Genomic DNA, 15,302 nt, shown 5'->3' on the forward strand with positions numbered 1-15,302 from the left:
ATTTTTGTATGTATTTTGCGTTTTAGAATATCGACAACAGTATTACAACAATTATTGATTCGAATCAATTAGGAGGAATTGTAATGGATTTGGTTTAATAACTATAATCTATAGCGATCGCGAAACGGTTCGTATTTCGAGGAAAAAGTTTCCTTCGAAATTTGTGTGTGAGCAGGGGGTACTATTACAACGCCAACTATATGATCTGTAATTGCCTTCATGCTTTAGATACAGAATACTAATACGCCCTACTTCCTATAAATAGGGCTTCACTTTTTTATAGCTCTTTTACCCTTATGGTACAATATAAGTCTTTACCCGTATCATGACAAACGTCTTTGTGGAGAACCTCCCGAGGGGTATGAAAGATGTGGCTAGATCTAGAGTTATAAATACAGAAAGGCGCTGATGTGCCATGCTAGTAAATCTTATAGGGTAAATCTAGTTTCCTTTTATATATTCTAAACAAGTAGTGTAATGATTGCAAATAGGGCCGTTTTTGATTGGCCCTATATTCCTAGCGTTTTCCTTTTTACTCGTGGAGAGGAGTGCTCTGATTGTACAATTACTTCTATTATAGAACCATGTTTTATGGATAGAAGTGGTGTGTATAGATGTGCCGTTTCAAAGAAGCGGGTGTGTGTGTGATGGTGCTCCAGAGGAGTGGAGGATTCGGTTATTAGGATTGCTCAAGAGGAGCGGCCGGAACGGTGGTTTTGCTTGATAGCGGAGAGTGGTGCATAGGCATAATGGTAGTGGCTGGAAAAGGGATCACTAGTTCCTCTTCAGTAACTCGATCGATCACTTTTGCAACTTATAATAGAAAAGCTTTATTAGAATTAGTAATAGATTGTTGAAGCTCAGAGAAACTGTATTATGAGGTCTATACTAAGGTGGTCTATGAAGCAGTATATAGGGTAGATCTATATGGATCCCAAAAATGGAGATTAGCCTATATATACAAAAGATTTCATCATTATAGCTTTAAGTTATAGAATAGTGGGAGAGTGGCCCGATCACTTTACTACTGAACCAGTTCGGGCTTCTTGCGGAGGACAATGGTCTTTTTGTCGACTTATCTACTCTTATATTTCACTGTTTTCTTTGAATAGCAGGCGATTAGTTTAATACACGTTCCGGCGGAAAGTAATCGTAGTTTATACCCTCGGATAAGTATCTATAACACTATGAACGATTTTATAAAGAAGAAAAAAGAGATTTCCGCTTTCAGTTCTCAATTATATATGTATACCATGTGATTGATAACGGTAAGCGAAGGCTCTGCCTGAGCCAGACATCACGGGCTCCACCCCTTACATATGCCTGGCTATCACTTAAGCATGATATTACAAAAGAAGAGAAACCTGATATAATATATGAATTACTTTAAATATCAACTCTACAGAGTCTCCCATTAGAATCTTCTGCCCAGGATTCACTTCCTACTGCTGTCCGGCCCCATAGAAGACCTTTAGGATCAACCTCGTTTTTGATACTAAGAAGAGATTTATAATTATCACCGTAAAACACCCGCTGCCACTCTTTCTCCCGGATATCCCCTTCATTTAAATATGAAGATCCTCCCTCCGGTGTAAATTCTTCTATTAGTGGAAGCAAAGTATCTGTCAGTAGTACTTGGTTCTCGAGATTTGCTTCCCAATCAGTTCTATTCCACCAGCTATGATACGACAATTAGCTCTAGTTTTATAGTAAGAATTGAATTGAATATACTTACGTTCCTACTACGAAACTAATCATACTACTTCTAAGGACGGGATTGACTGAGTTGGGGAATGAAGAGTTCGAAGGAGCTTTGAAAGCAAGTCCGCTAATCCCAGCACCATAGGAGCATATACTCGCAAGAGCATCTATTAACTCACTTGAGTTGGTAGCCAAACCAGAACGAGGGAGCAAGCGACTGCCAATTTGAAAAATAGAAGTCTCCGAAGGATTATTCATAGCAATGGTACTTTCGTAAAAGTTAGGAAACTCGACTGATGTATATGCTGAATCGTTATGTATTAGTACTTAGCCATATATATAAGACATATATAGAAAAATCTTACAGTATGAGATCTGAAGATCGGTCAACGCTTGTAATACAGGTGCAAAGATCTCATCCATCTTTTCTTTCGTCATGCCTGGTCCTGTAGCTGGAGCTAAATTGAATCCTGTAGTCTGCAGTGTCCAGATAGCCACGCCACCCGCGTCTGTTAGAGCAGGGAGGATACTATGAAAAGCTGCCACAGAGCTGTAGAATAGATCTTGGGAGACGCCTTGATTGGTGAATGTGAGATTCGCGGCTGTTGTCACTTCTTCCGGATACGCTCTGACTGTCATTGAGAGGACTAGCCCGTAAGTCCCACCGCCGCCGCCGCTTAACGCCCAATATAGAGCTTGATTGCGATATGGAGATGCTCTCATATGTCGTCCATCAAGAGCGATCACCTCCCACTCCAAAACCTGGTCTGCACTAAATCCATACTTCGACAGTAGTGGGCCATGACCACCACCCTGAGTATAACCCCCCGAAATACCTACGCTGGCAGTAGCCCCCCCAACAATCGTCAAACCCTGTGTATGAGCCAAAGTAGTAGCCTCTAGAACCTGCAGTCCGGCACCAATCACCATAGCTTTTCCTGTGTATCCCTTCGAAGTATAATCCAGGAATTTAAAGTCCCGAATATGATGTGTCCAGATGGCTAAGGCACCATCACCCGAAGATTTTCCAAAGTAATCATGCCCTGTGTTCCTGACTACCAAACGCAGATTTCGCTTTGTTGCAAACGCAAGTGTAGCTTGATAGTCTGACGTGCAGCTGGCATTCACTGCATATTGGACGTAGGTACCTACGACGCACTGACTCTTAGTAGGATAGAAAGGATCACAGCTGTGGTTCGCCCAGAATGGTGCCATGACGGAGTGGGACGTATCCGCATGAGTCTGGGGGTCGATCCAAGCGGCCTGCAGATCCGTACATTTTGATACATTGTACGTGCTTTGGTTTCTGAAGAATTCATGGCACACAGAGCCGATTGGTATAGTTGAGATCAGTCTTCCATTTACAGATGTATTAAATGCAGCCCACTCTGATACGCTGGGCCAGCATAAGTCTCCTGGAAAACAGCGACAGCTTTTGAGGATAGTAGATGCACAAAGCCATGGTCCACTGATGAGGATGATAAAAATAATGATGAGAGGTTTGAACCTGTGTAAGACTTGGCGGTGGGAAATTTCCATCTTGGAGTCTGCAGAGCAAAAGGAAAAAACGCAGCCCAGAAAGAGACAAGTAATTGATCACAGGAGAGGAAGGCCATTTGTTCAGCCATGCGATGAGATGTTGATATTGACAAATGATCTTCAGCATGAATTCGCCAACCGGCTTGAAAATGTGACGATATGTGTAAGAGGAAGGTGAGTAGCAGCTTGTATCTTTTCGTTCCCGGAGCATCCTAAGAGAGTTCGTACCTCTAAAACGCGATGCTACAGCAGAACGTTGCATCGTGAAATGCAGTATGTGACACCGAGTATTCATGAAGGATCCGCATCTTTTCTGAGATGCATCAAGTAAGAGATCGGGCATTATATTGCGCCGAATTATTACTTTGCGGTGCTGTGTAAGTGCGGCGCGTGAAATAAAAACTAGAGAAGTGTGTGCCAGGAAAACTCAACTGCCAGTAATCGAGGCACTAGGAAGCCACGCATTCAGCCTAAATGATTAAGAATAAGACGCAATCTCATTGGCATTTACCCAGGAGAGGCGCAGCACAGCATACAGGTAATCACAGCCCGACATGTCTGTCCGAAACGAAAGTAGCAGGAGTGGGCTGATTGAAAAGCCACATGAAAGCGTAGTAAAATGCATCCGGGATATCATGGTTATCTATCCGATGCTTCAAAGATTGATTTGACAGCTGCCTTAAGTAGCGTCTATTCCTAAATTGTGCACCAGGCCCCCCTGACATGACTAGCTGCATGAATATATTAGCAAATTATAATGATATCTAAGCAGAAATTTCTGAATCACCGCATAACACTTCATGCTGACTGCAGCAGAGTAATCGCAAGCAATTACTTTATCCCTTTTGGGATATTTGCGACTATCTGACCCCACACTTACAATTTGCAGGGAGTTCCGTCGATACCCATGAAAATTATCCACTCCGAGAAACTGGGGACTCTTTTTTATCCACCAATTGAATGCGGGTGGGTGGAATTTATATCAAAGTTCCGATCCGAACCTATAGAACCGCAATAATTTCTTGGCCCAGTATCTTTCTGATGTTGATAACATTACAATCGTTCCATCTGCAATCGGAAAACACCAAAATGTCGGCCAAAATGGACGCCATATCCGTAGTCGAGTCTCCTTCTTTGGTGAAACGAGTCGAGATCCTTGCCAAAATTGTCAGATACTTTTGGCGATTTACGAGCAGCGACGTTGTGACTTTTGTCGTTCCTAACACGGTATTTGGGATCTGTTGTGCGCTTGATGGACCTCCTCTCGTCTCAGGAGACCACATTTCGATCCGGGAAGTGCTCTGGAGAATTCCTGCTGTCGTGTTATTCAACTGGTCGAACCTACTAATCTTTGTCCTCGCCAACCAGCGACTATGGGAGTCCGTAACCGAGGATCAGCTAAATAAACCATGGAGGCCTATACCTCAAGGGCTGGTGACTCGTACGGAAGTGCGTCTAGCATTGCAGTTGTTAATTCCTGCTATACTCGCTATCAATCACTGTTTTCTCTATGTTGGAGCCGAAACGGCTTGTATTTTGACGGGAACGTGGGTTTACAATGATCTCAAAGCGTCAGATGATGGTTGGATCCAGCGCAACTTCATCGCTGCTCTCGCTTTTTGGGTGTATAACCGAAGTTCTCTGAAAGTCGCTATCGGCGGAGGCGGTTCTTCTGATGCAGTTATCACACCTGTCGGACAGTTATGGGTTCTAGTAATCAGTGGTGTCATTATGACAACAATGCATGTCCAAGATCTGAAAGATATACTTGGTGATAAGTCGAGAGGGCGCGAAACTGCACCAATTCTTTTGGGAGAGCGGATTACTAGGTGGACACTTGCAATTCCTATTTTCCTTTGGAGTCCGATTTGTGCGCTCTTCTGGGGTGAATGGATAGCGTCTATTCCAGCAATTCTCATCGGCTTTTATGTATCATACAGATGTATTTTGCGCAGCGGAAAAGATGAGGATAAATGGACATGGCAAGTGTGGTGTTGCTGGACAGCATTGTTATCACTCATGCCTCTTGGACATGAACGATGGCGGCGACTTTAACCATCAGTGATGACTCTGGGTTAGGCTTGATAATGAAAGGCTTATGGAGATAATCTGTACGAACATATGACACGTGATTCGGTTACTACTTTCGGTATATTGCATAAGAGCGAGGATTGTTAAAGCAGGGATTCGAGAATGTGGAAGGACAATTCCGTACTCGGCACATCATCCGGTGCAACCTCAATTCTAAAATATCATAATACGCTCACCAAAGTTACCAGTGATTGATTAATCAAAGAAAATGTTCTTTCTCCGAAATTTTTTAAGAAACCAAATGTCACAATTCCCCGACGTTCCCAACACTATGTATTAAAAATAGTAACGTAATTGCCAGCGTTATCGTATATAGTATGGTCGCGAGTGAATTTGTGAAACCACATCATGCACTGCGCCCCCCCTCTTTTGTTGGTTCTATCTAGGACCGAGTAATCAGCAATGCTGATCAGAATATATAATACTCCTCTATTTCATGGTTCCTCTTCTTTCGAAATACTTATTTCTTGAGAACTTATTGAACGGCAGAATACCTGATTTCAAACCATCTCCATAATCTTCGGCCATCATAATACAAGTTGCTGAAGCCACGATGCAACCTCCATATCCGTGCCCAACAGCCACTTGGCACAACGATGTCTATCAAGCTATTGACGCTACTCAGCCAGCCCTTAGTCAAGCAGGACGAACTGTCATCGTCACAGGAGCGGTAAGACTCCTTATAACATTTCGAAAACATACGCAGATGCTTATTGTTCTATCATAGGGTAGCGGAATTGGACGCGAGACAGCCTTGGCCTTTGCCAAAGCGGGAGCCAAGCATTTAGTACTCATTGGCCGCACTGAATCAGATCTACTTGAGACGCAGAGTCAAATCCCTCAGAACACAGCCAGCAGCTCAGTATTTGCTACATCAGTTTCTGATGAGGCAGGAATAAAAAAAGTAGCTGAGGCGGTTGGCACGTGGGATGTTCTCGTGATGGGTGCGGCAAGCAAGGGTATCAAGGGACCTATTGTCTCTGTAGATCTCGCCAAGTGGTGGGAAGCATATGAGGTTCGTCCGATATCGATTTTAACAATGATCTGCTAAGCGTTTTTAACTAGACTGATGTTAAATCCATTGTAATAATGGCCCAAGCCTTTTTTCCAAATGCGAATAAGGCTGGCGCATATGTGTACGGACTCACCTCAGGGAGTTTGGTGCTACCAGTTACATGGATTGCTGGGCAATCGGCTTACCAGAGTGCCAAGACGGCACAAGTGAAGATAATGGAGTTCTTAGCATTGGAGAACCCTGACATCTTCATTTGTACTGTCCACCCTGGAATGGTGGACACCAAGGTATTTCGTGCAGCTGATGTTGATCCTGCTACACTACCGATGGACACTGGTATGTACCATTGCTCCGTCCTATTTTCAAAGATCATAATTACTAATCCATGCTTCCCATCCACAGCTGCGTTGCCTGCGAACTTCCTAGTGTGGCTTACCCAGCCGAAGACAAAATTCCTGAATGGACGGATGATCTGGGCTAACTGGGATGTTGATGAACTTTGTGCGCAAGCCGAGAAGATTCAGAATAGTACCATCTTTACCCTTGGATGCGAAGGATGGCCTTTCGTGCCTGGAGGATGAATGTATCTAGATGCGTAATCAGCTGCCTAGCTAGCATGTGTGTAGGAGGGGAGGGGCTCGTGCTCGCCCCACTGATCTTTTCCGTAGTGGTTGTGACAATTAATAAGCTTACTATGCAGTATGTATATGTTTTGAATGTTATGATGACAAAAAGGGAATGAAATAGGAAGGTGGAGAAGGGAGTAATCTTAGGCTTACTATGCAGTATGTATGTGTTTTTGAATGCTATAATGACAAGGAGGGAACGGAATAGGAAGGTGGGGAGGGGGTAATCTTAGACTTACTATGCATATGTTTTGAACACTATAATGACAAGGAGTTAACAGAGTACGATGGTTGGATGGGTAAGTAATGTAAAACCCACTAAAAAGCGACCGTGCTTTTCTCCATATTTAGAGGCTTTAGCCAATCATATCGTCACGCTGGTTGAAAATTTATATGGTGAACTCTAGGTGGTGGAAGTATTGTAAAAGTCACGTTTTATTCAAAATTATTTACTTTTTTATTGAAATTGATGATTTCGATTGGATTTCAAATTCGAATCCTTATCCTAAACCTATTTAGAATCTATAGAAATCTTCAAATGCTTCAAATACTAAAAACTATTAGAATTGATAAAAAGCAAGTAAAAGCTTCAAAGATTGAATTTTGGGGGGAACAGTTCAATATCTATTCGAATCGCTTAAAGCAGTAGCAAAATCTATAAAAACAGCAAGATTTTAGTAAAAGTGGGGTTTACATTACTTACCCATCCAACCACCGTAGGGAGGTGAGGGAGGGGTAACCTTATGCGAGAGTCAAAATATTGAGAAAAAATCGATGATTATTAACCTTCAGATTACTACATTCACGCCCTGTGTGCTCGTACATACTGAAGAATTTCTTTCGCCTGCCAATCTCAACAAATAATCAGATGATGACTTCGAGATAATTTGAACCTCTTATTTGTTCGCAGTACTTTGGATATAGGCGCAAATATATAAAAGTTAAGGTTCAGGTTAAGGTTAGCGACGCTGGGGATTGTACAGAAGAACACTGTAGTCGTAGTCGTCAATACTAGTATTGTGCAGACTATCTCACCAATAACCTTACAACCGAACGACAAAAGCAAAATAAACATACCAACGAAATAATACAAAATCAAATGATATTCTGACATCTTATCACCGATTTCAAAACCTAGTATCGCGATATGCTAGTGTTGACGTTAAAACTTGCATAAATTTCGCATAAATACTAGGATTACATATATAGTACAAGGATAGTGCAACTCCGTCGTGCTATTCATGATTTATGCTAACCTCGATTTCCCGCCAAATCTTCGACTTGGGATACTCCTGAGAATCATGTTGGCCAGATTCAATATCAGTTTCGTGGCGTCTTTCGATTGTGCCAAGAGGGACTTCCATAGATTCAAGCTCGGTTCTTTCGTCACTGATTTGTGTGAATCTCCTCCGGCTGCTCTTTCCTCCCCGCGAATCATCCGTCGACCCAGACGTGTCTTTTTGTCCACCAGTTCGACGCAGAGTGTATCTGCTGGAGGTGATTGATTTATAAAAACTTGACATGGCTGGAAGAAGGAGCCTAGTCAATAGAGGGCTCATCTGCGGTAAGTTTGCGGCGATGATTCCAAGCCAAAGTTCGAGATGGCTTTGTAGCCCGACAGGGACGACGAACCAGCTCCAGTCGACCGACTTCGTGGATTTAATAGTGGTGTCAATTCTCCATGCGCCAATACCGACCACGCTGGAAAGGAATCTCTCAGTTAAAGCCTACAAAACATGTATTTTGATGGAAAACTTACGCCAATCCCAGGCTGAACATAGATGTAACGAAAACCTTCTTGGCTACACTCATCTGTAAGGACCATATAGAGGGAATCGGAATCATGACAATAATCAGATCCAGAGCCATGTTCGCCCCTACTGATGCGAACTCTTGGGTTTGAATGGCCCTGCAGTGAGCCAAGGTAAACATAATGTCGGGGCTCCATTGCGCTGATACTGGCAGGCACACAGTCATGAAAATTGGGACGAAGGCGATCAAAAAGGCAACACTAAGCCCCATCGTCACGTAGACGGCCCACTTGAGCCTGCGACCTGGGAAAATAGTGAGGTACATCCATAATACCGCCAATTTCGCAAAACATGTCGCAAACGTCCAAGTGAAGGAGGCGGAATACTGGGCCTGGAAACAAGTATAAGCTTCCTATGCTTATCAGCCTACTCTCTTCTCGATGACGTACCTTATGTTGAAATGTGGAATCTTCATAAGTTAGGTGCACTGCATGAGCTCCAAGATTATGATGGTAGCCTGAGATTCAGTCAGTGCAATTCCACCAACTGTTGGATGATTATCGATATGCACGCACTCATAAATGTTGGAATCTCGAGTCCAATGAGGTTAAGCTGTATTTCGGTTAGACATTTTGTCTATGGGAACGAAAGACGTGGAAGCGGAGCTTACAAATGCAAAGACAACGAAGAAGTCGTCGAGAGAAAGCTTTCTTCGCTGTATTCGTCGGGCCCAAAATCGACCGATCATACTCAGTGTTACAAGTATTGTAAACACTATTAACCAGACTATCACAGCCTTCCCACGCTCTGTCGTAGCCATTTGGAGGTTTATTGCCTGTTCTTCAAATTCTTGTGTTCTATTATCGACATTACCGATGAGCTGGGTAAGAAAAAGCAATAAGAAGTATTGAGATGGTGCCTACAGATATACCAACCAAGGAGATTGGCTGAAGGATTAATTAAAGTTTCCAACCATCCTTTCTCGCACAAGGCAATAAGACTTGGCCGTACGTACCAAAATGCAACCCTGGTATTACAATTATAGCCTCCTGAATTTGGAATCAGTACAGGTAGCATGGTTTGGTCTGAGTAAGCACACTGTGCATAATATCTCCAACTCGCATATATGACCTTCCTCTTCGGGACAGGGATGTTAACCTGGTCCACTACTCAGTCTTCCTAGTTATTGTCTTCGAAAAAAATAGTGTGGTAAGCATACAATCCTTTTCTTTTCTCAATTCGGGGTCGGAAAGCAATGCTTTTTTTATTGGAAGAATCCTACGATAGCAAAATTGTGGAGGCAAATTCATATTGGATTCTTCTTCCGGAATAACCTTTTTTGAGGGAAGTAGCTGAACACGAGGTTTTCGTATACTTCTGTAATAAGTATCTTCCAGTTTTTATCTTTTTCTCTGCAACACAAGCTTTTGTAACATCAATTTCGTTTTATTGCACGTGACACTCTGCGTGCATATGCAACACGGAAGCTGATTCACGAATTGTTACGTTCTTGTTGAATAAATCAAATCGCGGTTACATCCGAACCACACTTTTTGTCGCAGTCACATCACCTTCGCCGCAGCACAGACCGATCACCAATCACCAATTACAAAGGACAACTGCGGCCAAGATCCTGAAACCGTTAAGATGATTGATCACGGCGGCTTCCTCGCGAATTTTCATCGAGGGCTCGTAAAGAGCTTCTCTGCTATCGCAATCATGTCAATGGTCCCATTTGGTTCCTACCCTTTTGGTTCCTGCCCTTTGATGGTCACTGCCTCTTCCCTTACTTCAACCTGTCGCAACTTCCCTGGAGATGCCTTCTATCCTAACGCCTCGGAGTGGGCTGTTTTCAATGCGACACTTGGCGGGAGGCTCATTGCCTCGGTACCTATCGCTGCAATCTGTCACCAAGATCATTATGACAAGGCTGCCTGCGACAATCTTCAGAATAACTGGTACCTTCCCGAGCCCCACCTAGCCTCCTCCTCCTCTGCTATGGCATGGATGTTCACGAACAACTCTTGCAACCCTTTTCTTCCAGAGTCAGCATCATGCACTTTGGGAAACTATGTCAGCTATACCGTCAACGCAACATCCTCGTTACATATTAGTGAAGCTGTCATCTTTGCTAATCTGTTCAACCTTCGCTTGGTTATTCGTGGAACTGGTCACGACTATAATGGCAAATCTACTGGTGCAGGAGCACTTTCTATATGGACACATTATATGACATCTCTCTCTCTTATTGATTCATATAAATCTACTGCATATAATGGGAAAGCAGCAGTCCTTGGAGCTGGTGTATCATCTATTCAGGCTTACCGATTTGCTGAGGCAAATAGCGGAACTATAGTAGGAGGAAACTGTCCTACTGTGGCGTTGGCAGGTGGCTACAGTCAGGGAGGGGGACACGGCCCGCTTGCTACAAAGTTTGGTCTTGCAGTTGATCAAGTCCTGGAATGGCAGGTTGTAACCGGTACTGGAGCACTGGTTACAGCTTCACCAACTAGTCATTCTGATCTCTACTGGGCCCTTTCTGGAGGTGGAGGTGGAACCTATAGTGTTGTTGTGTCGGCAACCGTCAAGTTTCACCCAAAGATAAAGTCTATCTCCTCTGCGACTTTGCAATTTGCTACTCCATCCACAGCGGAAGGTGCTACTGTATACTGGAATGCTATCAAGGTGTTCTTGCAATCGCTACCGGAAATGGTTGACAGCGGTCTGCAACTTGTATGGACCGCTGGTGCCGGTTTCTTCCTCGTGTCGCCAATCGTCGGTCTTGAGATTGAACAAGATGTCATTGATAACCTTATTGCGCCAACTCTTTCTACGCTCACTGCAGGCGGGATTCCATACGCTTATGTATCCTCAGTATCTACCTCATTTCTGAACTATTATCAGTCTGCAGGTTTCGGTGCCAATGTCTCCAACGCCAATACTGCTGGGCGATTGATCCCTCGTTCAGTAGTTCAAAACAGTACTGATAGTTTCATCTCTATTCTTAAATCTGTTGTCAACAACAACTATGTCATGGCTGGTGTCACTCTGGATGTCAACAAAACCGTGGTTCCCGGCGCGCCAGATATTGCTGTGAACCCATACTGGAGAAAAACGCTTATGAATGCTGTATACGGAACTTATCTCGATTATAGCAATTTCCAAGCCAATTTTGCAAGCCAAGACTATATGACCAACACTATTGGGCCTGCACTAGCTGCTCTTACACCTAACGGAGCGGTATACCTCAACGAAGCCGATTTCCAACAACCTAATTGGCAAACCGCGTTTTACGGCGCAAACTATGGTCGTCTGAATACGATCAAAGCCAAGTACGATCCGTTGGATAGATTTTACGCTCTGGGTGCGGTAGGAAGCGACCGTTGGACGCAACGAATCGACGGTCGACTATGCAAGGTTTAATGCCGAATTGCTGCAGTAATACTTGTTAATTTTGTTGTGTCAAATGTAACGGTTACACAGAAGGAGGATGGTTGGGTTGTTATTTTTTTGTAGTGATAATTTCGATCAATGTAACCTTTTGCCCCTCATTACTCTTTCTATCGTTTTGGGTCCAGACTGGGTCTGCAGTGACAACGTATTCTACGCGTACTTTATGTATGTCTTTCACCGAATTGTCATCTCAGCAAGCTTATGTTAGTAACTACATGCATGGCTCGAAAGTCGTTCGGGACCACAAAAGTCTACTTCTATGCTGACCCTCAGCAAGGTGTGATGATCGTGATAATCCTTGCGTTCCAACGGGTGATGCCCATTTGAGAAAAGGGCCGTCTTCAATTGATCCTTCAGCACTGCCTCATCTGTGCCTCATCTGTGCCTCCTGCATGTGTTAGTGCTGATCCTAGGGTGAGTGAGCGGGGCTGCGTACGGTTAAATCAATTATCCGAGGTCCTAGAGCAGAATCCCGTGCATGAACCGAACCGCATGGAGAAATTTTTCCACATCATGCGGTGAATCAAACAAGTCCGCCATGGTCAAACGCACGGCGGTATGTCTCTATTAAAGATTACAACGGTTTAGTTCACCATTTTTGCGGCGAGACCGAATGGATCATGATGGATCTAGAAGTCCTCACATCTTCACTGTAGCGGCACTAAAGTCTTCAAGCGGTATTCCAATCAGACGGGGATGTATAGAAATGCCGTGCCGTTGTGGAACGGTACTTCGATTGGAAAGGTTTCTTACTTCCGCTCACATTTATTAATATTAATGCGCAAGTAATGGCATGATCTATGATTCCTGATCACATCCTACCAAATACGTTCTGTGCGACGAGAAGCGAATAACATGAATTATATTCTCCTGTCTCTTGTAGCAATATCGTCAGGCATTGCTGCTCATCTGAGCATTTTTATCCGAGGAGAATGGCATTTGCGCATCTATGAGATCGTTTTTTCGCATACCGCCCTGTTCTCCGTCATTTGGTTTCTGACATCCCCTACCGAGCACACTTATTTATTAAGTAAATATATGACAACTTTGGGAATTTTTGCTTGCTACCTACTTGGTCTTTTTGGGAGCATTGTAACATACCGTCTCTTCTTCCATCAATTGAAGCATTTCCCTGGTCCAAGACTCGCAGCTGCCACCAAGTTTTGGCATCTATGGCACTCCCGGAATTCCACAAATCATTTGGTTTTACACAAGGTGTATAAGGAATATGGCCCAATAGTTCGAACTGGTCAGTGAGCTCATTGATCACCGCACTCCTGCTCATGGGGCCTGGACTAGCTCAATCATACGATGTTTGCTAAACCTTTCTTCCAGGCCCAAATGAACTCTGTATATTCCACCCAGCCGGCATCGAGCTTCTTGATGGCGCGAAGAATAACAACAGCAAAGATCCTTGGTATGATCTCTTGCATCCAATGACCTCCGTGGTCTTTGAACGGGATCCCGAAGAAGTTCGATCACGACGAAATGCATGGAACAAAGGTATTTCTACTAAAGGTACGTAAGACACCATGTAACCCTATGCTTTCATTCCGCAACCTCCATCTAACTCCCTCGCAGCCGTCAAAGAATACTCACACCGTATCATTCTTCTTGGAAACGATCTTGTTGATGCAATTCAATCTCGAGATACCAAACCTATCAAGCTCAATGATTTTATGTCATGGTTTGCCTTCGATGTGATGGGTCTGATTACTTTTGGAGAAGATTTCGGCTTCGTTCGAGCACAAAAACAGAGAATGGAGCTCATACATCAGAGAGGAGCTCTAGCTATGCTAAGCCCTATGAATGATGCTATCTGGCTGGCTCGAGTTGGTCTCTGCTTCTTCCCTTTTTTGGAAAACGTGAGACATGTAACGAAGACTTTGGACTTTTGTTGGGAAACGATACAAAAGCGGATGAAGGTAAGTCTAGCCCAGTCTAGCTGAGAAATATTCAAACCCTACATGTAAAATCATAGATACTAATGTAAGGCGTCGCAGAAAGATACCAAAGAGATAGATATCGCGCAATTTCTCATCGAGGAATACAACGACCTAAAAGGTAAAAAGAGCGACAAAGTCAGATACAATATTCTTCTAGGAAGCACACTATCCGCAGTGACAGCCGGTAGCGATACTACACGAGCCGGGCTCATCGCCATGATGTACTACATCTGCAAATACCCTTCTACGTATGGCAAGATCTACGATGAGGTGAAAGATATCGATGTAAAAGATATGAACCTACTAGCCTCTCTGCCACATCTCAACGCTACTGTGAAAGAAGTACTTCGAATTGCCCCCCCAGCATTGACAGGAGGAGCGAGGATGACGGGCCCAGACGGTCTTTGGGTTGATGGTATTTTTATTCCGGCTGGGGTGAAAGTTACTGCTACGAAGTATTCTTCGCATCGTCGTATGTGATTTTTTTTCCATCTTCTTCGTATACCTACCTGAAGCTAATCATATTATCTCGAAAAGTGCCTAATGCGTTTGTTGAACCCGATGAGTTTATTCCAGAGCGTTGGACTACGCATCCTGAGTTAGTGCTTGACCAGAGAGCATATGCTCCATTCAGCGTCGGTATGTGAACTTGATCTATACAGCCACCTCTTCAGCTCCATACTTCACAGATTGACTAACTAGATTTCATCAGGTCCCCGTCAATGCGTCGGAAAAGCCGTTACCCTTCTAGAGTTGCGGTTCGTAACAGCAATGTTACTAAAGAAGTTTCATATCAGCTTTTCCGAAGGCTATAATCCCGACGAGTTTTGGGAGAATCTCAAAGATCAAGTTACAATGCAAGCAGGGGATTTATTCTGTACTTTTAAACTTCGTATATAATAACTTCTACAATCAATAAACTAATATTATGAGGGGTAGAACCCGTGATATGTTGTCTACATAAAGTCTTCACTCATCGTTACTAATTATATATTTTGGGCATGAGCAGTGCAGTGGACACTGTTTGGTACACAAGCCTCGCCACGGCGGGTCAGTAGTTGGGTGGGCACCGACTACTAGGCGCGGGCCGATGAGATGTTTGATTGATCACCCTGTATTTCACCCCGCGGCCTCACTGCCCCCGGTTCAAGAATCAGTACGTTCGTCTCTCTAGGATCTG

At 43.7% G+C, this 15,302-nt stretch overlaps 6 protein-coding genes across 6 annotated transcripts; 4 read left to right on the top strand and 2 right to left on the bottom strand.

The window, feature by feature from the left end:
- Window positions 1-1,386: 1,386 nt before the first annotated feature.
- Window positions 1,387-3,240, bottom strand: EAF02_003289 (uncharacterized protein; the record flags this gene model as incomplete). Its single annotated transcript, XM_038899337.1, has 3 exons — window positions 1,387-1,678; window positions 1,736-2,006; window positions 2,067-3,240. The coding sequence occupies 3 exons, from the start codon at window positions 3,238-3,240 to the stop codon at window positions 1,387-1,389; spliced, it is 1,737 nt and encodes a 578-aa protein (XP_038760264.1).
- A 1,089-nt stretch (window positions 3,241-4,329) lies between these two features.
- EAF02_003290 (uncharacterized protein) lies at window positions 4,330-5,295 on the top strand (the record flags this gene model as incomplete). The annotated part of the gene is made up of 1 exon (XM_038899338.1): window positions 4,330-5,295. The coding sequence occupies one exon, from the start codon at window positions 4,330-4,332 to the stop codon at window positions 5,293-5,295; it is 966 nt and encodes a 321-aa protein (XP_038760265.1).
- Window positions 5,296-5,884: 589 nt separating this feature from the next.
- On the top strand, window positions 5,885-6,927 carry EAF02_003291 (uncharacterized protein; the record flags this gene model as incomplete). Its single annotated transcript, XM_038899339.1, has 4 exons — window positions 5,885-6,001; window positions 6,059-6,346; window positions 6,397-6,682; window positions 6,749-6,927. 4 exons carry the CDS (start codon window positions 5,885-5,887, stop codon window positions 6,925-6,927), a joined length of 870 nt encoding a protein of 289 aa, XP_038760266.1.
- Window positions 6,928-8,207: 1,280 nt separating this feature from the next.
- EAF02_003292 (uncharacterized protein) lies at window positions 8,208-9,543 on the bottom strand (the record flags this gene model as incomplete). Its single annotated transcript, XM_038899340.1, has 5 exons — window positions 8,208-8,673; window positions 8,732-9,114; window positions 9,173-9,240; window positions 9,299-9,335; window positions 9,394-9,543. The coding sequence occupies 5 exons, from the start codon at window positions 9,541-9,543 to the stop codon at window positions 8,208-8,210; spliced, it is 1,104 nt and encodes a 367-aa protein (XP_038760267.1).
- An 899-nt stretch (window positions 9,544-10,442) lies between these two features.
- On the top strand, window positions 10,443-12,146 carry EAF02_003293 (uncharacterized protein; the record flags this gene model as incomplete). Its single annotated transcript, XM_038899341.1, has 1 exon — window positions 10,443-12,146. One exon carries the CDS (start codon window positions 10,443-10,445, stop codon window positions 12,144-12,146), a length of 1,704 nt encoding a protein of 567 aa, XP_038760268.1.
- A 765-nt stretch (window positions 12,147-12,911) lies between these two features.
- Window positions 12,912-15,095, top strand: EAF02_003294 (uncharacterized protein). The gene is made up of 6 exons (XM_038899342.1): window positions 12,912-13,425; window positions 13,512-13,694; window positions 13,758-14,101; window positions 14,171-14,594; window positions 14,660-14,761; window positions 14,835-15,095. Exons 1-6 carry the CDS (start codon window positions 13,032-13,034, stop codon window positions 15,020-15,022), a joined length of 1,635 nt encoding a protein of 544 aa, XP_038760269.1. The 5' UTR covers window positions 12,912-13,031; the 3' UTR covers window positions 15,023-15,095.
- The last annotated feature ends 207 nt before the right edge of the window (window positions 15,096-15,302 follow it).

Source organism: Botrytis sinoallii, assembly GCF_014898435.1.
Source record: "Botrytis sinoallii strain Bc 23 chromosome Unknown BSIN_005, whole genome shotgun sequence".
Taxonomy (NCBI): domain Eukaryota; kingdom Fungi; phylum Ascomycota; class Leotiomycetes; order Helotiales; family Sclerotiniaceae; genus Botrytis; species Botrytis sinoallii.

Coding starts and splice junctions, on each gene's coding strand:
- EAF02_003294 (XM_038899342.1), top strand. CDS start 13,032: ATGAATTATATTCTCCTGTCTCTTGTAGCAATATCGTCAGGCATTGCT. Junction 13,695..13,757: donor CAAAGGTATTTCTACTAAAG/GTACGTAAGACA, acceptor ACTCCCTCGCAG/CCGTCAAAGAATACTCACAC. Junction 14,102..14,170: donor CGATACAAAAGCGGATGAAG/GTAAGTCTAGCC, acceptor TACTAATGTAAG/GCGTCGCAGAAAGATACCAA.